This window comes from Lipomyces japonicus, assembly GCF_038497905.1.
Source record: "Lipomyces japonicus strain CBS 7319 unplaced genomic scaffold V1514scaffold_60, whole genome shotgun sequence".
Lineage (NCBI taxonomy): Eukaryota > Fungi > Ascomycota > Lipomycetes > Lipomycetales > Lipomycetaceae > Lipomyces > Lipomyces japonicus.
This window is the reverse complement of record NW_027117872.1, coordinates 15,139-37,554: the sequence shown is the minus strand read 5'-3', so window position 1 is coordinate 37,554 and position 22,416 is coordinate 15,139. Positions and strand designations below refer to the sequence as shown.

Sequence of the window (22,416 nt, the reverse complement as noted above, 5' to 3'; positions counted from 1 at the left end):
GAAGGCGCTAACATGATTGCTTGTTTGATAGATCGATCGGCATATTCTTCTGTGACTGTTAACAAATCTTTAAGAAATTCAGATTCAAACTCACTGACTTCAACCGACCAAAATTCAAACATGTCTGCAACCACAGTCTGGCCAGATTCATTGAAGGCATACGTTGGCAGGTGCTTCGAGACGGCCCTGCCTTTACACCGCCCTGAAATGGAAAGAAGTCTTAAGCAATTGATATTTGACTCGATTGAGAATAATACCCTGTGGAGTACTGATTGGGATCGCAAGCCACTTCTGTCTCAGGAACCTGAGGTTCAAGCGAGCGATGTGATGGATGTAGAGGAAGATCAGTTAGAAAAACTGAGGAAAGATGTTCCGGTTAAGACGGCAAGCAATCGGGAACAAGTTGTTTCCAAAAATGCAAGCAAGCGTTCAGCCAAGTGGGATCAAGTTAACAAGCCAATTCAATTTGAGATATCGAAGAAAAAGAAGTATGAGACGAATACCCTTTTTTTTTTCTGGATAATTTTATTTGCTAAATTAATTTAATTTTGAAGGACCCCGGCCAACAAAGATACAGATCAATTCCAGATTACAGTAGAAGATAATGAAAGAAAGCAGAAAAGAGCGAAACGGTTTGAACTAGATTCTACAGAATCAACACCGCCACTGCAAAATATAGCATCAAATAGTTCGAACAGAGTGTACATAACAGTAAGAATGAAAGCAATCTTAATGGGATTTTATTCACAATATTAATAATTAAATTATAGGATACAGAGCCTGAAACTTTTGTAGGCCGGTGTATGAAGTTGGAAAAAAAATACCTTCGGCTTACCTCCGCGCCAGATCCTGACACCGTGCGGCCATTACATGTGTTGCGAAATACGTTAGAATTGCTTAAACAGAAGTGGAAACTGGAGCAGAATTACGCTTATATATGTGACCAGTTTAAATCGTTGCGACAAGACTTGACAGTCCAGCATATCCAAAATGAATTCACCGTAAATGTATACGAAATCCATGCCAGGATCGCTTTGGAAAGGAGTGACTTGGGCGAGTATAATCAATGCCAAACTCAACTGCGATCGCTATACGCATCGGGTGTTCAAGGTCATGCAACCGAGTTTTTGGCCTACCGAATACTATACCTGTTGCATACACGCAACAAGAGCGACATGAATGATTTACTTACTGAACTTACTGACGAAGAAAAAGCAGATCCGGCAGTTAAACATGCATTGCAAGTGCGAACGGCAATGACCGACCAGGACTATCACAGCTTGATGCGTCTTTACGTGACCGCGCCTAACATGGGCGGATACGTGATGGACTCCTTTGTCGAGCGCGAACGGCTTGCTGCGTTAGAGATTATTTGCAAAGCGTGAGTACTTCACATGTGATACCAAATTTGCCCCTGCTGACCATTGAATCATGTATAGATTTCGACCTGACATATCACTACGATTTTTGACCGACGAGCTTGGATTCGAAAGCGATATTTCAAGTTTCGAATTTCTTACAAAGTACGCCATGCACATCTATGTGGATGCGGATAGTCTTAAGTTGAAAACCAAAGAGGCGTATCCACAGGCCCTGCAAAATCGCATTGCAGCATTCAAGAAGATTGACATCAAGGGCCAGATTTGAATTAATTTATATATATGCATATATATATATATATATATTTTTTTTTCTTGAGGTATATTTTTTTGGAACTGGATTTGGGAATATTTCGGAACCACAGTTGATCAGTTCATGAGTTTGAGGTTAACTTACCTAGAGAAATTTAAATAGCAATAAATATAGATTGTTCTAAACAATATATTGTATGTAGACTCAAGAACATATAGTTAAACTCAGTATTTAATAATTCATGTATTTGGAAAAGAAAAAAATATGACTGCTAACCTCGGGGTGGGTTTTGTGTTCAGCGGCGGAGGAACGTTGTGTGGCTCTTCCTCAGCCCAAACATTGCTCGTGCCTAGTTCCGCTTTCTGTAAGGCACATCATCATCGTCATCATCATCATCATCGTTTCTTTTTTTTTTTCATCTTACAAGCGTCGTCAGCGAAAGAAAATGTCGTGGAAGGGGATTCAAAAGTCCGTTGTTCGGGTAAGGAAATTTCTTTTTATTTTTGGCTGGAGGAACTCGTAATCGCTCGCACCTTGGTATGCTGCTTTCCGGCCATTCGTGTTCAATGTTTCCTTATCCGATTGCCGGCCTAGTTGCCGACCCAGCCGATCCAATAATTATCGATTCCAGAATGAAAAACCAGAGATTTTACATTTACATTTTATTATTATTATTATCATTATCATTATCACTATTTGATCTAGCTTGATGCTAACTATGGATTTTCTTTAATCAAGGCACCTCAAAATTTTCGTCAGAAAATGAACATTGTAAGTAGTCATAAAGGGACAGTCTTTTAAGGATTCAAGTCAACTAAACGCTTTTTATTATTTGGCGTATATATATATAGGGTGAAATTACTAAAGATGCAATTTTCATTGACGCCGAACGACGTTTCAAAGAACTTGAAGCTGAAACTAAAAAGCTTCATGATGAATCGGGGAAGTACTACTCCGCAATTAATTGTGAGTTAGTTTTTTTTTTTTTTATTTTTTTAATGTGTTCTGTCATTAATCTGACCATCAAACTAGCAATGTTATCGCACCAGATCGAATTCTCCAAGGCCATAGAAGAGATCTACAAGCCAATCAGTGGTCGCATGTCAGATCCAAATTCAATAATTCCAGAAGGCAATCCGGAAGGCATTGCAGCATGTGAGCAATATCGTGAAATTGTTCAGGAATTGCAGGCCACGCTTCAACCAGAACTTGAAATGCTTGAAACTCGAATTGTTAAGCCTGCAGATGAGTTACTCGAAATTGTTAAATACATTCGCAAATTGGTTCTTAAGCGTTCACATAAACAATTAGATTTGGACCGGCACAATAACACTCTGAAGAAGTTAAGAGAAAAGAAAGAGAAAACGTTAAAAGATGAAAAAGCATTGTATACGGCTGAAAGTAATACGGAAATTGCTGAACAGGAGTATAACTACTACAACGACATGTTAAAGGAAGATCTGCCGAAGTTGTTTCAGTTGGAAACTGACTTTATCAAACCTCTTTTCCAGTCCTTCTATTACATGCAGCTTAATATTTTTTACACTTTATACGAAAAAATGAATGCAAACAGTATTGAATACTTTAATTTAGGTTCCGAGGTTGACATTGAGACTGCGTTTAACACAAAGCGTGGTGATGTTCAAGAAAGGGCGGAAGCCATTGATATTACGCGGTTTAAAGTCGTGCGAGCTAAAAAACGGGTGGATCCTAAATTCCGACGGCCCGGCGGTCCTGGTGGTCCTGGTGGTCCTGGTGCAAAACCGGCCAGTCCCGGAGGGTATTCTTCTGAACCTGGCGCACCACCTCCATATGGCTATCAACAACCCGCTGAGTACAGTGCTCAAAATGCATATGCCCAACCTGAGTATCAACAACCAGCACCTACCGGGTACACTCAGCCTGCATTCGGTCAGCAACCGGCGTACTCGCAACCGGGTGTTCCATCATATGCGGCCCCAACTTCACCAGCTGGGCCGGCAGCTTATGACGCAAAGACGGCGTACGCGGCTCCTGCTGTTGGTGCACCGTCAAGTTATGGTGCCAAGCCACCGCTTCCTGCTGAGCATGTGGTTGCTCAATTTGATTATGCTGCTCAGGCAGAAGGAGATTTATCGTTTCATGCCGGTGATCGTATTGAAATTGTCCAGCGAACTGCTGATCCGAACGGTTGGTGGACTGGCAAACTTAACGGCGCGCAAGGCGTGTTCCCTGGAAACTACGTTGCATTTGAAAGTTAGACAAAAAAAACTTGTTTTTTTTAAAAAAAAAGAATGCTTCTCGAGTCTGCGTTTTTTATTTAATTTTTTTTTTTTCATTTTCTTTTTCTTTTGTGGCATATTGGAGTTTGTTAATTTTTAAATTATTAGTCTTAAATTTTTTTTCTTTTTTGTTTTTGTTTTTTTCATTTACTCGAACCAATGACAAGAATGGGAGTGCGCGGGGAACGTTGTTACTACATTTGTGATGAGGATCAATTATATTAAATTGCAAATTGCATTTTAACATTCATTTCTGCTACTTCCACTTCCACTTCCATTGTTCATAATCATAATAGTGATATATACTGTACAACGTGTGGCAAAATTTTGGATATTTTTTAATAAAAAAAGAGTTTTACAGCAGTTATGGAAGTCTGACGGTCTTGTTATATTAAGGCGGCATGTATTAAGGCCATGGTTAACCATGAACTCGTAGCGTTCACGTTTAACTACAATCATGCCATTTTTTTTACATAGATTTCAAAATTAGCCACCCGCCTAAAAAAAAAAAAAAAAAAAAAAAAAAACCATTCAATATACAGTAATAAAAAGCGAAAATCATATTATGTAAGAAAATAATAATGTTACAGAATCTAAAAAAAAAAGGCCCGCTAATGCTTTCCAGGCTGCACCTTAATGCCTTCGCTATTTACTATATTTAATTCATTATTGGTTCGGATTCGGATTAACGTTTACCGCCTGCAGTTAATCACGTCAATCACTAGTCACACATGAAGAGAAAATAAAAAAACCAAAAATTAATTTAAATCAGCTTGTACAAAAAAATAATAACTTACCATAAACCTTAATATCTGAATTTTGACTACCGATCGATATACTGATCACCTCAATGATTTGGCAAATAATCCGCCAACATTAAAGCTCACATGAAAGCCCATCTGAACGGCTTGGCAGAAGCTTATTGTGAATCCAACGGTTGCGGGAGAAGCGTATATTGTAGTCGTTGCATGCCAGACTGTCGCTGCTGTTGTTGACCAGCTGGTTGAACGTGTGATGTTTTTTTTTTTTTTTTTGGAAATCAATGAGGATTCGTGAATGTCACCGGTGGCAGTTGCGGTTGCGAGCAAAACGTTTTCCTTATTTTCGGCAACCGCAATAGTTGCTGAATTAGTTCCAGGGTATGTTGTGTGGAATGAAACTTTGGATCGGCTTCTCGCATTTTTTAATTTTCTGCCAATGATGCAGGTCATTGATTCGTTCTGACGGAGGCGAGTAGCTAGTACCGGTTAAGCTTATATCAATTCCGTTTCACAAGATGGCAAGCAGAACGGGTCTGCAATTATGAAAAGGATGGTCCGTCAAGACGTTCAGACTTCTGCAGTTCTCGAGGGAAAATGGTCTTAATTTATTAGCGGGAGATAATAACATGTCCGGAACCTCATTCCATACAACACACCTCGAAACCACTTCAGCAACCATTTACCAATCCATTATGTACATGTACTAATGCGACATTGAAAAATACAGTCGCAGGTATTCCGCCAAATAATCTCAAACAAGCATCCAATGTTTAAGTGCAGACGCCTGTGGTGTCATTGCTTATTTTGACCAAATCAGCCGGATCATGCGACATTGGAGGGCGACGCTCCATTACTCGCAATCTTGCGTAAAATGCCTGATGGCATCCAAATGACTCGAATATTCCGAAGATGAAACACGGTTTTACTGTGACCTCGATGTGATTGATTTCTTTGTATAATTCATAGTTTGCGAAATGGCGAACTAGCTAGCGGTAGCAGAATCATCAGCCATGGCAAAATGTTTTCTCTGCTCAATCATGAAAACAATTGCTTCTTGCGAGATTTCGTATTGATCTGGTGCCATGTTGTGATTAGGATGAGATAAAATGCATGGTTGAAATACGGCTGCCAGATTTGACGAAGGCATCAGCGTTTTCTTTGAATGCTTGGCAAACGAGTCGAGCAGGTCCAACACGTACAGAAGTAATTGCCTGTTGGCTGCAGGAATCTTGTCGATCAGTGATTGCAATAATAAGACCACTTCCTTTTTTTTGAGAAACGTTCCGCCTGGCGTTCTTGCTCCAGAAGGCTCGTGTTTGGCCATAAATGGGGCACGAAACTCGTCGTAGTTTTCAAGTGGGATTATGGGTTCCGGAAGATTGTTAAGATATCTTCTAAAAACACTGGCCACGTCATGAACCGTGAACGATGACCAATTGATTTGTTTACCGAACTCAGGTCCGGTGGAAAAAATGCGTTGAAGCTCACGGATTCGCTTGGCCGATCCAGACAGCCTAAAGATGCCTTGGATATTCTGGGCTAAAAACAAGACTTGTTAAGATTTTTTTTTAAAAAGAAAAACCGACGCGAAATATAAATGCAATATACCTTTTTCTTGAAGATACATGCCACACTCGGCCACAATAACTGGTATGGGTCCAAACACGACCTTGTCACCATTCGATTTCTTTCTGTAGATCGTGGCGCTGGCATATTGTAATGATTTCCCAAGCGGAACGCCAAAAATAAATTCGTCCGAAATGTCGTCAATTTTTGAATTGACGGCGGTGTCACTCGAAGAAGGAGACCCGCTGTTGGTGTTTGAGATGTTGTGCGTTAGCACGGCCGAGACTGCACCCGTTGATGATGGCGTTGATGATGGAGCGCGAGGACCGCGCCTGGACTTGAAGGTCCTCCACCACCTTGTGAAGGGCGACGTGTGGGGCGAAGAAACATTGTTGTCAGGGTTAATAACCATGGAATCAGTCATGATGCAAATCAAGTGAAGACGCTGTGATCTGGTTGTTGGACTGGTAGAATCAGGGAGTGGTCCTGCTTATATAGATCAGACACACAAGGACGGCCAAAAACAGACAAATGATGTGCAACGTGATGGCAACGCCAGGTACACCGAAGCTCGGGCATGAATCAAGAAAGTGCCTTTACAGAAGATCGGCTTAAAAAAAATGGCACCCCGGCGCTTTTAACACGATCTGAATATCATTCAGCTGGTAAATTGGACCTTCAAACAAGATTTTTTTTTTTTTCCTGATCTGAACCAATAACGCGAGCTCTTTTTGACAGTACGTAGTCGTTGTAAAGCGGATCAAACGCGGGGAAGGGTGTGTGTGTGTGTGTGAAGCCTTGTAAATGGGTGTTGCGCTGCCTTTCCTTGTTTAAGGACATGATGATGATGATGATGCTCTTCACGACGTTTTTGCTGCAGTCACGGTGCACAAAGTACAAAAACTTGGGGCTCAAAGAGACCGTGATGGGCGCACCAGGACAGTGATTGCCATGAGCTGGTCCGTGCAAAAATAGCAAAGTTTAACCGGGGCGATACTTTGGCCCAAAACGACAATTAATTAAATCTGTAAACGTCGACCAAAATGGGCAATTTGATCTACACGCCGAATTTTGCTTTTCCTGCACCCTTCCTTGTTCCTTGTTCCTTGTTCCTTGTTCTTTGTTCTTTGTTGCTTTCTTTCTTTTTTCTTTTCTTTATTTGCTAATCTCTTCTACGCATTCCTTCGTATTAATGATAGTAATCTATATTGATCAAACAGTGATGCCCAATTGGCAATCACTGAGCGCTGCAAACAAAACAACGAACAAACTCGTTTTTTTTTTTTTTTTTATTGCAATTCAAACACCTTCCGGTAATTGTTCTCCTCGAACTGTAATCCGGCTCGACCACTGATGCCTTATACTGATCCACGCCGTAGCCAACACCACCTCCGGGCTTATCTTGCCCGTATCAATCGCCATCCTCCACGTCATGCCCTTGGCTATCCTGGCAGCATGCGCCAGCACTTCCGGTTGGGCCTCTCTTGGGGCCATCGTAGGAATTACTGCCGCGTTTGGAGTTCCGGCTTGAGCGGGTTGGTCTGCTTCGCTTCGGGCCGACTGCGCCTGAGTTCTTCGCCGACTCCTTGCCTCATCAGTATTGACCGCCCTTGCCAGGTCCATCGCGCTGGTGTCGGCCACAAAGAAATCGATAGATTTGGCCTCTGCCAGCAACAAAAATCCATCCTTAGTCCAATGATACGGCGACGAACCTGACAAGTAAAAAGTACGCAAGTGACCGTATTCCGTAGACCACTGCTTGATCACTTTGCGGTACGTCAGTCCGCCATTAGGATTGTTAAACAAAATATATTTTCCCGGATGCGCCCTGGGTGAGATAATCCCGGTTCCTGAACCAAATCCGTTGTGCTTGCCCACGTATATCGTTGCCAACTCGCCGGTGCCGATTCTAGCATCTGAATAGGCCAAGGTCCACGTATCTGAACGTACATCTGGTTGCAAAAAAACGTACACTTTCTCTGCCTGGTTGTTGTAAACATAAATAATTCGATCATCAGTATTAGGCTCTGGCTTGAGATAAAACAGTGCAACATTTGATGACTCCATAAATGTCTTCATCCTGTCAATCTTTCTAAATTTTGATGCTCGTATGAACCTTCCAATTCGGCCATCAAACACTGATGAATTGGTCGTCACGGACAGCTGGTCAACTGACTGTCCATTAACTGACAATGACTCCGTATTGTGTTGCGCACTCATACCGTATGGAGAGCGCCCGGTGACTTCAATTGAACTATCATAATCTGCACCGACAAACGACCATATCTTTGTCTTGACCACAAATTGAAATTTCTGATATGAACGGTATCCCAAAACCAGAGCATTTGCAACCCCGAGTCCTATCTGAGACGCTAGCCATGATGGCAACTTGGACGATGGCATATATAGACCTTCACGAACTGCTTGAGCAAGTTCTCTTTGCAAAGGATCGTATATCGGTCTGCGTGGATATCCAAATTTGTCAAAACCGTAGTACAGAACCGGCAGATAAAAATGGTAAAATTCAGTTTCACACTGGGTCACAAAAAACGGAATCGATCGAAAATACTTGCAGGTAAGGTATAAATAAAGTGGTATCACGATAAGTCTTTGTGGTTTGCAAGTTTGCCTAAACCAGGTAACACAATCAACCAAACTGAACGTAAACGATTGCCACAGCAAAATAAGAATAACAACGCTGATAGTGGCTGAACCGCCAAGTCGAAACTTCAACTGACCAAACAAAGATATTATACCAACCACCGTAAGAGTGAGCGATAGCTAGATCTCATCCAGCTACTATCTATTGACTATGGTAAAACGGTATGGCACTTTGGGCTGGCCTGGTTTAAAAACGCGCAACGCAGCAACGCACATGAAAATCACGTGAACGCGTATTCGCGAAGTTTGAAAACGCGTTTTTATATCGAATGTGCTTCGGCAGTTCATTATAGATCAAAAAATGGGGGGAAAAAAGATATGACATGGTCAAAAACAAGCGACATAGAAAATTCACAACAGTTGAGATTAACCCGACATTTTTGAATCCGTCTGCCAAGTTTGCAAGTAATTCAATAAGTTCTGCCGACGCGTTACAGTTGCCTTCGAACCAACAACCACTATCATTGATAAACAAGAAAAGCCAGAGCAAGCGCAAGAAGAAGCGGAAAAATAAATCAACCAAAATTGCAGCAAAGGAAGCTTTGCAACACAATGGCGCGTATCAGGAAGAACTGAGCCTTCGCAAGCAAGCAGAAGAATTTACTCATGTGGCGGCGCGTCACGTACTTGAACACTGTGATGAACTTGCGAGCGCGGAACAAGAACATGCGAACGAAAACGCCACCACTAATATTTATGCGTCTGACGAGTACTGGTCAGAATCACCAACCAGTTCGCCCATTAAGCCAGCAAACAACGTGCAAATTGCCTGTCGTCAGGTGGCGTTTTCCGAGCATATCGCAACGAAGAAGAATCATGACAACAACGCAGAGACGATGACGTTAAATAGTTTAGATTTGCTGGATTTGTCGCCTCAGCCAAAATCACGCGGTGGCAAGGTAGATCGTGACTCTAAAGTTACGCTTGACAATAATAATAATAATAATAGCAAGAGCAGTCAAACTGAAACTATATCGTTAAGCGACCTTGGTTTACCAGATGTCTCGGAACTATTACACGACAATCATGTGCAAAACAGTTTATCGTTGTCTAGTAACGGGATTGAGACAATCACGTTGCATGATTTTAATTTGCCAACCATCGCAACTTCTGCCGCGGAGAAACTCTGTAAAATAGAAAAAATTACATTGGACAACGAATTTGGGATTTCCAAGAAGAGTAATCCAGATAATGGACTAATCAATACTCCAGAACTTTTATCATGTGACAAGGTCGAACAGGTTCATTTAAAATTTGAAGAATTACCAAAACTGAATATGCAATCTCAGTCTATTGGCTCTACAGAGAAAATATCAATTATTTTGGATGAACCAGAAAGAGCACATTTGCAACAAGTCTCAGTGGATAATATCAAGCAAGAGCCTAAAGTTACAGAAAAGTTAATATTAGACACGGAAAAGATATTTCTAGATGAGGTTTCTGTACCTGAACGATTTCAAGCCAACGTTTCGGATAGCAATTGGCATGCAGTCAGGGAAACGCCTGATAATTTAAAAGGAAGCAAGGCGCTCACTATGCAATTCAATTCTGAATTTAAATTAAAAAAAGTTCCAGCAAAATATGTTATTTCAATTGTGAATGGTTTGCCATTCTACGCTCGATCACTGTTTAAGTTATCACAAACTTTTAACAAATTTGTTAAACTGACTGTGGCCGAAATTCATAAGCTTTACAAATTATCAGGATCCGACGTACTGTCGTCCTATCCTGAACATTACTGGCTTAATCATCCGATCATTTTTGTGTCGATAATTGGCATTTGCGTGCGGGTTGAGATGAAAGATACATTTGTCTACATTCGAGGTAAGCAATGCCTTAACAGTAACTACGTTAAAACGACTAATAGATGTAAGTGGACGACGGTTCCGGCAAATCAATTGAATGCAAATCTTATGATAATGATATCATGAAACAGTTGGAAGGAATTGATCCCGGTAGCCTGGTAAGAGTCAACGGCAAGCTAACTTATTACCGGAATTCTCGTCAACTGGTGGTTAAAACATTGAGTATGTATTAAGTTTGGCAAAAAAATTAATTACATGCTAACTCAAAGTGCAGCGGTCGAAGATGCGTTTGAAGAAATCCGATTTTGGGAATCACTTGAATTGCAACGAAACAAGATTTTGGATAAACCGTGGACGTGTACGCTGGATGATTTAAATGCTATGATTTAAGCCTTACACATGTTGTAAAAAAGAATGAAAAAAAGGGAAAAATAGAATCATTAAACATGAAATAACATGACATCACATGTATACATCATCTTTCTAAATCTATCACTATTTAAATAGCACATATCTCACAAATTAAGATACAATAAAGACACCAACAAAAAAAAAGAAAAAAGAAAATAAAAAAAAAATGTTCAAATATAATATAGTATAATAACATGCCAGCAGAAATAAAAAAAATAATTAAAAACTATGATACAAATGCAACATGTATAACCCGCTTTATTGTTGTTTTTCATTAAATTGTGACGAGACTGGTGGCCGAGGAGAGCGAGGGCCCGGATCTTCAACGATTGCGGACTGCAACGGAATGGATCGGTATTCCTCGCCGTGAGTCACCGACCTGATTTCTGGCTTGGAATAAATGTATGTCGCGATCAAGACCAAAATGGAACCAATCACGAAATTTGAAGTCACAACGAAATCAAAAAAATAAACTGAAGCAATAAAGCTAATCAAGATTGAAATACTTGTGGCAAAGTTTTTGGCAATGTTATCAGCAAAGTTGACGCATAATGCAACCACGATGCCACCACCGGCTTGAAATGCAATGGCAGTCCATACAACAGCGTTGTAACCAAAGAAAAACCCTCGCTCGGAAATGAGACTTCCGTCCTTCCATAAAACGCCAATAAAAAATGCAGGGAAAAGCGAGAAAAATGATAGTTGAACGTTACGAACCCAAAGCGAGGCGCTGCTGCCCTTGAGTACTTTCTCAAAATATACGCCAGCCAAGCCAGATAGGACGCATGCAATAATAACAGCAGCCAGTCCCAATGTTTGATTCATGTCTACCTGGCTGCCAAGGCTTTCTTCGTTGGCAATCGCGGCGTCGTCGGATTCTTCGTCAACCCGGAGCGACAAGTTAAATGATGACGCAACAAACGAGACAATATCTTGCGGCAGTTGAACAAGAGCAATGCCAAGAGTCAAAATAAGAAGCGACGACCATTTTAGCAGTGATAGGTTGCGATGGAGCATGGTGACGGAAAAAATGGCAGTCGTGATGATTTTCAGCTGGTAGGTGACTTGAAACGTGGCAGCGTCAAGGTTAGATACCGCAACATACTGCAAACTGTTTTGAATCTGGATCAAGCAAGGTTAGCCGGTTCCGAGCTCAAGCATGATGGAAATGTATGAAAATTCACGAACTTACTGTATACAAGCAAGCAGGGACGGCTAATTTCCAGCAGTCACCGCTAAATACTTCCCTCCAAGCAACACCTGGACCCCTGGTGAATCCAGCAATAATAGAACAAATGATCAGCTTTAAAATTTCATTGATGAGCACCGCGGTAGACGCGAGATACCGTGAGTCACTGTCATAACCAGGCATGATGCGGGAGTAATGCATGATCTAACCTCCATTAGTAAGTAGAGGTTGAAGCCAACTGGTGCAAAAAGAAAAATATAATACATACAAGAATAAGTGCCGAGTTTTGAAACGTGAGCTGCATGTATCATGGTTAGAACCAATTCATATGAGGTCAAACGGCTTAATAGAACGTACGGTCACGAGTGAGATGTACTTTAACGGCACATGAAACAGCCTGGGAACATCTTGCTGAGACATTTTTTTGACAGAAAACCAAATATAGTAAAACCCACGAATGAGCAATGATTAATAAGAAAAGTAGAGATATATGTTGTCGGTGTTGTGGTTGTGTTGCAAACCGACGATCTCTGCCTTTATCGTATCACTCTGATCGAAAACTGAACAATTTTGAATTGATTCACAAAAAAAAAAGACAATATAAACAAAATGTATCTGTTGCGATGTAGTAGCTATACAGGTACTTCCTAATTTGTTGCTGCTGCCGTTGTTGTTTTTCTCTCGAGCACAAAATGCGATGATGTTTTTCGAAACTCGGCGAGCGGGCGCACGGCCAAATAAGGTTTCTATTAGAGTTTAATAGTATGAAGCAGCTAAGAATAGGCTTACCCGGAATTTCACGCACAATACAACTGCGCGAGCTGCGAAAGATAACGAATTGTGCAAGACCATTTCCGTAGGCAATTTAGTTGGCCGGGACAAGAGTGAACAAAAGGATTTTGGTTTTTTTGTTACTTCATAAGGCGACTGTTTGTTAGTTCGGATTATGGGCGTCTGTCTGTCCTGCGTACGTCGCGAGGACGACGAACTTTTTGTATGTGCTGCTGCCACTCTTTGTGAAGGTGATTACGATGGCATGGAATTAACTGGTAGTATATAGCCTCAAGAGCGGCAAGGCTTGCTTAACGAGTATGGTCAGACGTATGAATAAGTCCAGCTGAATACTATATTTTTATGACTGATGTTTTGCTTCTGTCATTACAGGACCATGACGGTGCCGTCGGATATTGCTATCGGATCACACACTGCCCGCCGTGAAGAAGCCATGGCGCGGATTGTGGCCATGACCGAGGAGTAAGGCGTTCTTTTTTTTGTTTTTTGTTTTTTTTTTTTTTGGTGGCCGCCATGCATGCTAACGATCATGAATAGGAATCTAATAGACATCTTTGCGGTTGGAGCGCCAGATAGGCGGGTGAATGGACAAGCAGCTGTGAACTACAAGTATGGAAGACCAATCATGTTGATTATGTGATTTTACTAATTAGAATTTGTTTTCTTTTTTTTTTTTTTATTTTTTAGAGAGTTTTTAAGCAAAATTAAGGTCTCAGAAATAATAGATGACACGCCAGTGGTTCTTTCATCAGATAGCTTGAAGCCAGAAGAAATCACTCTCATTACGCAACTGGGTAAGGTGTCGAGTGAATATGTTGATAGATTATACTATATTAAACCAGTGGGTCCTTTACTTGTTTTTCTTGACGAATAACCGGTCTTTTTGTTTGTTGGTTCTTTGGCAAAAAAAGTTGGACGGCAGTGGGGTGGGATTACACAAATCAGTCGCCTAGTTTGGATTTTTTAAAAAAAATTTTTTGTCGTACTTGTCATGCATATCATTAAAGGGTTACGGGCGTTTTTGTTTTGTTTTATGTTAATTGAGGCCGTTTTCTGTTGTTGTTATTGTTAGTATATGTTATAGTTATGTAGATTATATATTCAAACCGTCGGCGCACTTACATAACACGCTCACGACATGTCAAAACCTTGACATTAAAATGCTATTACCCTACCTGATATTTCATTTTGCTGTAAGGTGTTACGTAATTCGCAAACTGTTGATTGAGTCCGGATTGAATCGATTGAATCTGAACGGAAAATAATATTCCTCAAATCTAGATCAAGGACTGTTTCAGAATTCTACCCAGTTGACAATTGCATTGCTTGATTAGTTGATCTTGGTGTTTGTTGTTTAGGTTTTTTTTTTATTTTATTTACTGAGAAGAGACCGTCAAAATATTTGCCGGTTGGTCAATGAATGGGTCGCGTATGCTGTTGCTGTCAGTTGGGCGTTCACTTCTGCCATTGATCCAACCGCAATTCGTTGCTATTTTATAAATTGATTGGCCATATTTCAGCAATTATTGGCGGATATGTCAGTAGGTTCGGTTATATTGCCGTTTACTCATTGGCCCATTGCGTATCAACAAGATCAGAAAATCGGTGCTACTGCTGCGGCCCGTCTGGCAGACCGCGACGACCACGCAACTGCCTCGATAACCAAAGACCCAATAGCTGCTGCGGCAACAGCAGCAAAGTCATTATCAGACACGGTTCTTACATGTAGTACGGGGTTTTCTAGTGGCGTTATCTTGGGTCTTGCCAGTGGGGCCATTGAGATTTTGCAATGGGATGCCAACGTGACTGATTCGGGCGGCTCCACGATCATGTTGGCTCCACTCTCCACCACGGCCGGTCATCGTCAATCTCCAGTGGTTGCGTTAAGAAGGATAGCTGCAAAAAATACTGATGGCAGATCTGAGTTATTGATTAGTGCTGCCGAGAATGGGTATAACTTATCCCCAATTTTTTTTTTTCACACTGAACCCATGTCTAACGTGATTTTTTTTAGTGAAATTTTAAAACATTCTTTACCATCAGGTAAGGTTCTTAATTCGGCAACAGTTCCGTTTCGACCAACAGGAATTGTTTCTGTGGATAAGTTTCTTATAATCTACGGACGATCTTCAGAAATTCAAATACTGCATCAAAGTAATTTAGAACAGCATATCATCCTGCCTGCTGCTTTATCTTATTGGCCAATACCATTTTCATTATTTGCTGAACGAATCGTTACATTAGATGAAAATGGAATCGGACAACATTGGAAAATATGGCCGGAAGAGGCAAGGCTTGAACGGATTACGAACGTTGGCACGCCGGTAAGTTTTGGATCGCCGATTGCTCGGGCAGGATTTCGTGATGTAGAGCGAATACGATTATTTGATAGGGTTAGACGAATGTCCAAAAACAGCAAGTTTGCAGCAAATGTTCAATTAGGTGAACGAGAATATGGATCAATTCAAGCAGTACAAAATGTTAATGACATTACGTGGTTGGTGGTTCAGGATAGTGGATGGTCATTATATAAATGGGAAGAAGATCAATTTGTGCAGTTTCAAAAGGAATCATTTGCAAATATTAAGGGAGCAGCTACTAATGATGTGATTCAAGATGACAGCAATCAGAATTGGTTCACAATTTGGGACAAGTTTGGCAAAGTCAAGTTTGGCATTGTTAAAAAGTTAGAGGGCAGGTTACGGTGCCAACTTTGCGAGATTGAACCTTCACCTAAACCCAAGAACGTGCAAACATTATCAATGGCAGTGTCTTTCAGTTTCAAATTAAGCACGATGTCCCGAGTTTCGGTTCAAAATGTTTTGAGTAGCATGGAAGTCAACAACGTGTTGGTAGATTTTTTTTACTCTGAGGGCGAAATAAAGTATTGGATTGCTGACTTGCAGTCATTAAAATGGCACGAGCAATCTTTCCCGATTTACAGGCCACATCATTTTTTTAGAAGGCTCAAGCCTAGGCCATCGTTTGCATATTCGACACTAAACGGCGATCATCATGATCCAGCTGCGGTGCCAGTACAACATGCATCACCCCAATCATTAACGTCTGTTTCCAAGACCACGAACTCAACTTCGGGGCCATGCCATACCGAAACAGTATTTGCCGGATGGCTTGTTTTTAGCTGCGGGCCGTACGTGAACGCGTACACGTTATCACGATACCTGTTGGCATTTAACTTTCCAAATAAATCGATTCAAGTCCCCGAAGAACCGGAATCAAACGTTACGTTATTGGTTAGCGTGCAGGCATCGGATGCGATTGAATATCTTTTAATTGGTACGTCATTAGGCACATTGTATATTTTAAAATCAAAGTAAGTTTCCAAAAAAAAAAAAAAAAAAAGGGAAAAAAATTTTGTATTGAATAAGCTTTGCTAATAACAAAGTAGTGATTGGAAATTATCGAATAGGATTGCGTTGTTTGGGGCGCCTGTTTTTTATTCAATGATATTCAAGGCTAAGGACACGTCATTAAATCGTGATTTTATAGTGGTTACTTCAAAGGATGGTACAGTGTGCGTGATTGATTTGCAAAAATTGCGCAAATTATTTACCATTCCTGGGCATTTTTTTCGCATTCATTCGTTGGCCATTCCCAAAAATTCTAAAATTCTAGTTGTCATCTACGAAGATCGAAGTGCCAAGATATGCAACTTGGATGATGGCAAACTTGAAAATCAAGCTGAGGTTTTCATTAATGAGGAGGAGAACTGGGTCATATCGTGAGTGATACAGTTTGCAATGGTTTTTATTATTTTTTTTTCTTTTCTAATCGTGATGTACGAATAGGCATGTTGAGGTTCGCCCTCGTATTCCTGATGACCAATTGGTTTATACTGATTCTCGATATACTTTAAACGGATCTTCCACGGTTTTTTTAAATATTAATGCAATTTTAGAAGGGATACAACATAATGACACGTCATCGATTTTGAATGCTAAGGCTGCACTTTCGGCCTTGTATTCCTGGTCAGCGTTTGAATGTCATGAATCACCAGCTGATGCGTCAGTTGTTGACTCGTCGGAATTGATTAACCTGTTATTTTTAAAATCATCTGAAGTGTTGCAAGGCGATGCGGTCACGCTGGCACAACAAGCAGCATGGTCAGTACCGGCTAAATTAGGAGCTCGCGGAATTGCCAACACGCTAACGGTTTTCCATGCGCATCAGGATATTTTGCAAATCAGTGGCGAGATCACGTCCATGGTTTTCGTATCGTGCGTGGTGCTGGCAACCGCGTTACTTCGAATCCAACTGTCAACCGATAATTTAAAAGTTGGCAATAATGATCAGGAAAAAAATAAAAAGAGTATGGACTTGGTTGACCGGTACATGGAGAAATTCGTTAGCGTGCTGTTTGCTGGTTCGGATGGCAAGGAGGGCAAGCAATTCAAACGGCCGTGGCTTCGTGTATTTGCAAGGTACTGGGCAGAAGAGAATCCGTCCCTTCGCAGTGCGGCCAGAGTGTGCATCATTGCTTGCATTAAGCAATTATCGCGTTCGCCAAAGGAATTGTCAAGAACCATTTCACGTTGGCGCATTCTTCTTCCCACAACAACAACAGCATCAGCCACAACGCCGCCGCCAACACCAAGCTTACAATCCACCATGCCATCCGGTAGCAAAAAAGAAGAATCTCGGACGGTCTTGCAACGAATGTCCAGTCAGGAGAGTGAACCGTCCATATTAAATGACGATGGGCTTGACGACCTGACGGATGCGCTATCCAGCACGATCATGCAGAATAACAGCAGTGAGCCGAACTCGTGTGACCATGCCATGTATGAGGCGGCCGCGTTATCGACCGTGATTCTGGGCAACATTGCCATTGCATGTCGAGACACGATTTCTCATGCCGCACACCGTGAGATTGCCGGAGCCGTGCAGCAGTTGCTGTTAAAAAATCACGGCGACGGTGACAGCAATTGTGCCAGCACTAATAGTGTTGATGCCGCGGTGGAAGATAACAAGCAAACCAGGCAGCTGCAAGATATCGGCATTGAGCTTGCCGGGTTTGGGTGGCATGTCTGGGGTGACGGCAATTATTTTGCAATTGATGTTGTCTTGCGACGGATGGTTGAATTTTTTGGGTCTGATCCGGTCCCGATGCCAGCCATGACGTCTTCCACTGCAGCTGGGGACAAAAATAAGATTTCGATTGCCAGCACGAGCGCGCTTGCGCCTTTGTTAACGGCGTTGGACATGCGAAGGCATGAGTTATTACTGACTTCGGGCATGATTATGGTAACCGCGTCCACGAACCGGGTGGTTGAGATTTGTGCGGAAACGATCCTGAGCTCGTTGGATGCGCGGTCACGAATCGGCGCGGTCCGGTTCATGAATCACGTAGTGCAAGTTGCGCCGGAGTTGATTATCGACCGCTTGTACCCGGTGATTGATGCCACGATCAGTACGTTGGATCCGTCATCGATCAACATGCGGAATAAAGTGGTAAACAGCATCACGTCGTTGTACAACTCGCTGGTCAATACTTTCCCGGTGGTGGCGTCACACCGGGCGCAGCAACGGCTGGCGTTGTCCATGAAGCCCGATCTTTTGCTTGTTTACGACCTGCGGACCGGCACGCAGCTGGCTAGTTTGGTAGGCGCGCATAATCAGTGCATGAACATTCAGTTCTCGCCCGAGGGCAGGCACGTGCTGGGAATCGACAGGGTGACCAGTCAGGTGTACATATGGAAGTTGGGTCATTCGTTTTTGTCCATGATTCAGAGCATCGGTGGTGGGCCGGTGCATGAGAAATCGTTATTGTCGGCTTCAGCGTCGGCCACGTTTCTTACGCATGCTAATGGCGAGGCGGTCGACGTTTCGAGACGAGACCTGGTGTATCCGCGGTTTGTTGGCAAGTTGTTGAGCGGATCCAGATTCGCGTTTGCGGAATTGAACGTGAGTTTTTGGTTTCAATAGTTTTTTTTCTCTGGCGATTGGTTACTAACTTGATGATTTTATTAGAGAGAGAATAAGTTCATAAGCACGATATGGAAATCGGAAAAGATTGTGGAGATCTCTGTGAACGATATCACCGAGACGTTTGATTTTACAAACACTTGAAGGTTTCATTGATTTGTACTACAGTTACAGGTACATGATATTATTAGGCCAAAAAATTTGTTTCCAAAAAATAATATAGAAGTTATGAGTGTCAATTTTTTTTTAGTTTGCAGTGACTAAATTTGCGTCGTATTCCCGTGCCAATGCGTTTATCTCTGAATTGCTAATGATGGACAGGCCCGGCCCAAAAGTTTGGATGGCCCTGATAGCAGCTTTCGCAATGTCTTCTGCTTCGGCCGACGTCGAGTTGGTTAACGACGACGTGATGAAGGGCAGTTTTTTAAGTCCGTAATAAAGTGACACGGCAGCTTGCTCCTCCCATGACCGGACTTCGTTTCTGTGACCGAGGATAAGTCCCGGTCGCAGAATGATCGTGCGATCGAACCCGAGCTCGGTCACGTCGTGTTCGATCTCGGCCTTCATTTTGGGATAGGCAAAATACGATTTGTCGTTGGCGCCAGATGCTGACACGATCACGTACGTGGTTGCGCCGGCAGCTTTTGCTGCTTTTGCAATGTCAACGTTTAAGCCGTAATCGACCTTGTACTGATTCTCAAACCCGCCTTCCTTGCCCCTCGTCGTGCCCAAGCCTGAAAACAAAATTTTTGTAGATGACGGAATCGAGCTGGTAATCTCGGACGTGATTACGTTTTCGAATTGGTTGAATTCTTGCTGCTGCTGCGGTGATGGTGGTGCGTTCTGTTCGGCACTGCGACGGCTAACCGCGGTGACCTTGGTGATGCCATCAACTCGGGCCGTCTTTACCAGATTGTAAAAAAAAGAACCAACCAAGCCAGTTGCACCGACGACGGTTAACGTAGACATTAAGCACTTTTATTATATTTGATGATGAATTGATACGACTGGACGTATTGGCGACTTGCGCAACGTGATTGCGGCGATGATGTCAGCGGTGTCCAATGCGTACACGTCATACCCGCGCAGCGCGCAGCACGGGGGAACCAATTTGAGCACAACGCCACTGCATAATATTATTTCCTGCTTTCTGTATCTGACGGCTGATTGGTTTGCCTTTGACGCTTTACGGTGACAGAAACGAGAACGAGCAAAACAAGTACAAGACCAAGCTTACTGGGTGTTTTTTATTTGCTAGCGTGAGGCGTGTTTTGGGGACTGAATTGTTTAGAAAGCGTGCCAGTGGTGTTGCCGGTGCAGAACCAATCAAGAGCTTACAGGCTAGTCAACTATTATACCCTGATATATACATATAGGATCTTTTTTTAAACACAAATTTATAAATAATATTCACAAAATCAAAAAAAAAAAAATAAATAATGTCAGGCAATCAGTTTTCGGCCGAGTTTTTTGATGACGACACGCAGCGGTTTTTGGCGTCGTTATCGTCGTCCGAGTTTTTAGGCGATTATTCGTCGTTGCAAAATACGGTGAATGCGGTTGCGCCGGTTTCGAACGGCACCGTCATGCCATCTTTTTCGCAATCAGATTTTGCACTGTCATTGGATCCTACCCCGCAGCACCAGCAAATCCGGGGCTTGATTGGCAAGCAACCATCAGCAATCTCGGCAGCGCCATTGCCGTCATCGAATACATACCCTTCGCTGTCACCGGTATCTATCAGTAGTGCTGGCTCGGATAGTAGCAGGCCATCGCCTCATTCTGGCGCGGTAGGGTCGTTTGCTTTTGGCAATGAGCAGAGGATAAAGCAAGAACAAGACAAGCGCAAGGCTGGTGGTGAGGAATCTGACGATGAATTGTCAGAAACCGAGTCTAAGCGACGAGGTATGTATATTATATATATATATGATGCCCTTTTTTTATTATTATTTCTGTTAGCTAAGGTGACATGTTAATTTAGACACGTTCGTCACAAGTGGCACGGCTGAATCTGAAGATGGCAAGAAAAAGCCAGGCAGGAAGCTTATGACAGCGGAACCATCAAACAAGAGAAAAGCTCAAAACAGGGCGGCGCAACGAGCGTTTCGTGAACGCAAGGAGCATCATTTAAAAGACTTGGAAGCCAGGGTGGCTGAATTAGAAAAAGACGCGCATTCCATGACTACGGAAAATCAATTTTTGAAGAAACAAGTTGACAGGTTGCAATCAGAGTTGAAAGAATACCGCAAGCGGCAAACACCGGGTGGGTCTGCGAAGAGCTCCCCGACGTTAGCAAACAGCTACGTGACGCCATTCACGTTTGAGTTCCCCAAGTTTGGCGCGTCTGATAATACCGTGATTACGGGTAAACAACAACAACAACAACAACAACAACAACAACAACAACAACAACAACAGCAACAACAGCAACAGCAACAGCAGCAGCAGCAGCAACAGCAGCAGCAGAGGCCAGGCCAAGCTCATTTGCGGCCGAGCGCAACGTCTCCGTTGGCCAGCATGCCGTTTGGTAACCCAGCATTTTCGTATTCTCCGGTTGCGTCCGCCACAAGTCACGTGTCGCCGTCGTCGTCGGTGTCGACCACGAATTCGCCAGCGGGGTTGTCGTCTGGTCCTGACACGACAACCAGCAAGTCATCGTCGCCTCGAGTGGGTCGAAGCGTGGGGAGCATTTACAACAATGACGAGGACGATTTTTGCGCGCAATTGTCGATGGCGTGCGGGACCAAGGATAACCCAGTGCCAAAGGTTCGCGGCAGCAACGTGCTGAGCCCGCCCATTTTCGAATCTGAACTGTTTACGGAGTACCGTGATTCGATTTTCAATACTGGCGAGGAAGAATTTAATCTGCCAGAACTGACGCCGGACGGAGTGTTTGACGTGATTGCGGATGCCGGTGATGTGCCAGAACAGGCCCAGTTGGACGAAGTCGTACCGGCGGATAACAAGCCATTGATGGGATGCACCGCGCTATGGGACCGGATTTCGATGCACCCCAAGTTTGGCGATCTTGACATTGACGGGTTGTGCACGGAATTGCGGACCAAGGCCAAGTGCTCAGAGTCCGGAGTCGTCGTGACCGAGTCTGATCTGAACGCGGTGTTGAAGAAGATTGAATCGACTTCAAATTAGGAACAAAATCGTGAAAGAATAATTAAAGACAGGGCTACAAAAAAAAAAAAAATTAGGAAAATAGGAATAGGAATAAGAGTAATAGTAATAATATGATTCTGTGTTTAACTGATGGGATTCGAAGCCTACTTGTAATTACGGATCAGATAACGTGCACATCACGTGATCCAAACTCTATTTGGGAGCATGATCTGATAATCGCCTGCCATCACGCGGTTTTTTGGTTGTCGCTGCCCGGAATC

At 42.7% G+C, this 22,416-nt stretch overlaps 10 protein-coding genes across 10 annotated transcripts; 6 read left to right on the top strand and 4 right to left on the bottom strand.

The window, feature by feature from the left end:
* Positions 1 to 120: 120 nt before the first annotated feature.
* Positions 121 to 1,647, top strand: V1514DRAFT_349008 (SAC3/GANP/Nin1/mts3/eIF-3 p25 family-domain-containing protein; the record flags this gene model as incomplete). The annotated part of the gene is made up of 4 exons (XM_066929355.1): positions 121 to 488; positions 555 to 711; positions 771 to 1,381; positions 1,440 to 1,647. The coding sequence occupies 4 exons, from the start codon at positions 121 to 123 to the stop codon at positions 1,645 to 1,647; spliced, it is 1,344 nt and encodes a 447-aa protein (XP_066781137.1).
* A 349-nt stretch (positions 1,648 to 1,996) lies between these two features.
* V1514DRAFT_337476 (BAR domain-containing protein) lies at positions 1,997 to 4,306 on the top strand. The gene is made up of 4 exons (XM_066928678.1): positions 1,997 to 2,113; positions 2,371 to 2,403; positions 2,484 to 2,598; positions 2,665 to 4,306. The coding sequence occupies exons 1-4, from the start codon at positions 2,078 to 2,080 to the stop codon at positions 3,870 to 3,872; spliced, it is 1,392 nt and encodes a 463-aa protein (XP_066781136.1). The 5' UTR covers positions 1,997 to 2,077; the 3' UTR covers positions 3,873 to 4,306.
* Positions 4,307 to 5,370: 1,064 nt separating this feature from the next.
* On the bottom strand, positions 5,371 to 6,771 carry V1514DRAFT_197225 (Rho GTPase activation protein). The gene is made up of 2 exons (XM_066924648.1): positions 6,263 to 6,771; positions 5,371 to 6,193 (listed from the first exon to the last, which is right to left on the bottom strand). Exons 1-2 carry the CDS (start codon positions 6,642 to 6,644, stop codon positions 5,637 to 5,639), a joined length of 939 nt encoding a protein of 312 aa, XP_066781135.1. The 5' UTR covers positions 6,645 to 6,771; the 3' UTR covers positions 5,371 to 5,636.
* A 638-nt stretch (positions 6,772 to 7,409) lies between these two features.
* Positions 7,410 to 9,036, bottom strand: V1514DRAFT_337467 (uncharacterized protein). Its single transcript, XM_066928677.1, has one exon. It carries the CDS (start codon positions 8,621 to 8,623, stop codon positions 7,520 to 7,522), a length of 1,104 nt encoding a protein of 367 aa, XP_066781134.1. The 5' UTR covers positions 8,624 to 9,036; the 3' UTR covers positions 7,410 to 7,519.
* Positions 9,037 to 9,177: 141 nt separating this feature from the next.
* On the top strand, positions 9,178 to 11,298 carry V1514DRAFT_354494 (telomere regulation protein Stn1-domain-containing protein). The gene is made up of 3 exons (XM_066929594.1): positions 9,178 to 10,705; positions 10,756 to 10,908; positions 10,961 to 11,298. Exons 1-3 carry the CDS (start codon positions 9,205 to 9,207, stop codon positions 11,074 to 11,076), a joined length of 1,770 nt encoding a protein of 589 aa, XP_066781133.1. The 5' UTR covers positions 9,178 to 9,204; the 3' UTR covers positions 11,077 to 11,298.
* V1514DRAFT_337463 (nucleotide-sugar transporter-domain-containing protein) lies at positions 11,055 to 12,959 on the bottom strand. The gene is made up of 4 exons (XM_066928676.1): positions 12,644 to 12,959; positions 12,555 to 12,584; positions 12,290 to 12,490; positions 11,055 to 12,219 (listed from the first exon to the last, which is right to left on the bottom strand). The coding sequence occupies exons 1-4, from the start codon at positions 12,704 to 12,706 to the stop codon at positions 11,356 to 11,358; spliced, it is 1,158 nt and encodes a 385-aa protein (XP_066781132.1). The 5' UTR covers positions 12,707 to 12,959; the 3' UTR covers positions 11,055 to 11,355.
* A 173-nt stretch (positions 12,960 to 13,132) lies between these two features.
* Positions 13,133 to 14,190, top strand: V1514DRAFT_337455 (uncharacterized protein). The gene is made up of 5 exons (XM_066928675.1): positions 13,133 to 13,280; positions 13,347 to 13,387; positions 13,451 to 13,540; positions 13,616 to 13,687; positions 13,766 to 14,190. The coding sequence occupies exons 1-5, from the start codon at positions 13,233 to 13,235 to the stop codon at positions 13,950 to 13,952; spliced, it is 438 nt and encodes a 145-aa protein (XP_066781131.1). The 5' UTR covers positions 13,133 to 13,232; the 3' UTR covers positions 13,953 to 14,190.
* A 138-nt stretch (positions 14,191 to 14,328) lies between these two features.
* Positions 14,329 to 19,219, top strand: V1514DRAFT_197064 (uncharacterized protein). The gene is made up of 5 exons (XM_066924647.1): positions 14,329 to 15,029; positions 15,093 to 16,412; positions 16,488 to 16,820; positions 16,888 to 19,003; positions 19,070 to 19,219. The coding sequence occupies exons 1-5, from the start codon at positions 14,614 to 14,616 to the stop codon at positions 19,166 to 19,168; spliced, it is 4,284 nt and encodes a 1,427-aa protein (XP_066781130.1). The 5' UTR covers positions 14,329 to 14,613; the 3' UTR covers positions 19,169 to 19,219.
* Positions 19,153 to 20,032, bottom strand: V1514DRAFT_337452 (uncharacterized protein). Its single transcript, XM_066928674.1, has one exon. It carries the CDS (start codon positions 19,991 to 19,993, stop codon positions 19,271 to 19,273), a length of 723 nt encoding a protein of 240 aa, XP_066781129.1. The 5' UTR covers positions 19,994 to 20,032; the 3' UTR covers positions 19,153 to 19,270.
* A 34-nt stretch (positions 20,033 to 20,066) lies between these two features.
* V1514DRAFT_337450 (transcription factor PAP1-domain-containing protein) lies at positions 20,067 to 22,289 on the top strand. The gene is made up of 2 exons (XM_066928673.1): positions 20,067 to 20,929; positions 21,006 to 22,289. Exons 1-2 carry the CDS (start codon positions 20,464 to 20,466, stop codon positions 22,172 to 22,174), a joined length of 1,635 nt encoding a protein of 544 aa, XP_066781128.1. The 5' UTR covers positions 20,067 to 20,463; the 3' UTR covers positions 22,175 to 22,289.
* Positions 22,290 to 22,416: the final 127 nt, after the last annotated feature.

Coding starts and splice junctions, on each gene's coding strand:
- V1514DRAFT_197225 (XM_066924648.1), bottom strand. CDS start 6,644: ATGACTGATTCCATGGTTATTAACCCTGACAACAATGTTTCTTCGCCC. Junction 6,194..6,262: donor CATGTATCTTCAAGAAAAAG/GTATATTGCATT, acceptor TCTTGTTTTTAG/CCCAGAATATCCAAGGCATC.
- V1514DRAFT_337452 (XM_066928674.1), bottom strand. CDS start 19,993: ATGTCTACGTTAACCGTCGTCGGTGCAACTGGCTTGGTTGGTTCTTTT.
- V1514DRAFT_337463 (XM_066928676.1), bottom strand. CDS start 12,706: ATGTCTCAGCAAGATGTTCCCAGGCTGTTTCATGTGCCGTTAAAGTAC. Junction 12,491..12,554: donor AAAACTCGGCACTTATTCTT/GTATGTATTATA, acceptor AATGGAGGTTAG/ATCATGCATTACTCCCGCAT. Junction 12,220..12,289: donor TCCCTGCTTGCTTGTATACA/GTAAGTTCGTGA, acceptor TGCTTGATCCAG/ATTCAAAACAGTTTGCAGTA.
- V1514DRAFT_354494 (XM_066929594.1), top strand. CDS start 9,205: ATGGTCAAAAACAAGCGACATAGAAAATTCACAACAGTTGAGATTAAC. Junction 10,706..10,755: donor TACATTTGTCTACATTCGAG/GTAAGCAATGCC, acceptor AATAGATGTAAG/TGGACGACGGTTCCGGCAAA. Junction 10,909..10,960: donor ACTGGTGGTTAAAACATTGA/GTATGTATTAAG, acceptor CTCAAAGTGCAG/CGGTCGAAGATGCGTTTGAA.
- V1514DRAFT_337450 (XM_066928673.1), top strand. CDS start 20,464: ATGTCAGGCAATCAGTTTTCGGCCGAGTTTTTTGATGACGACACGCAG. Junction 20,930..21,005: donor AACCGAGTCTAAGCGACGAG/GTATGTATATTA, acceptor ATGTTAATTTAG/ACACGTTCGTCACAAGTGGC.
- V1514DRAFT_337476 (XM_066928678.1), top strand. CDS start 2,078: ATGTCGTGGAAGGGGATTCAAAAGTCCGTTGTTCGG. Junction 2,114..2,370: donor TTCAAAAGTCCGTTGTTCGG/GTAAGGAAATTT, acceptor TCTTTAATCAAG/GCACCTCAAAATTTTCGTCA. Junction 2,404..2,483: donor TTCGTCAGAAAATGAACATT/GTAAGTAGTCAT, acceptor ATATATATATAG/GGTGAAATTACTAAAGATGC.
- V1514DRAFT_337467 (XM_066928677.1), bottom strand. CDS start 8,623: ATGCCATCGTCCAAGTTGCCATCATGGCTAGCGTCTCAGATAGGACTC.
- V1514DRAFT_197064 (XM_066924647.1), top strand. CDS start 14,614: ATGTCAGTAGGTTCGGTTATATTGCCGTTTACTCATTGGCCCATTGCG. Junction 15,030..15,092: donor ATTAGTGCTGCCGAGAATGG/GTATAACTTATC, acceptor GATTTTTTTTAG/TGAAATTTTAAAACATTCTT. Junction 19,004..19,069: donor TCGCGTTTGCGGAATTGAAC/GTGAGTTTTTGG, acceptor TGATTTTATTAG/AGAGAGAATAAGTTCATAAG.
- V1514DRAFT_337455 (XM_066928675.1), top strand. CDS start 13,233: ATGGGCGTCTGTCTGTCCTGCGTACGTCGCGAGGACGACGAACTTTTT. Junction 13,281..13,346: donor GCGAGGACGACGAACTTTTT/GTATGTGCTGCT, acceptor GGTAGTATATAG/CCTCAAGAGCGGCAAGGCTT. Junction 13,388..13,450: donor CTTAACGAGTATGGTCAGAC/GTATGAATAAGT, acceptor CTGTCATTACAG/GACCATGACGGTGCCGTCGG.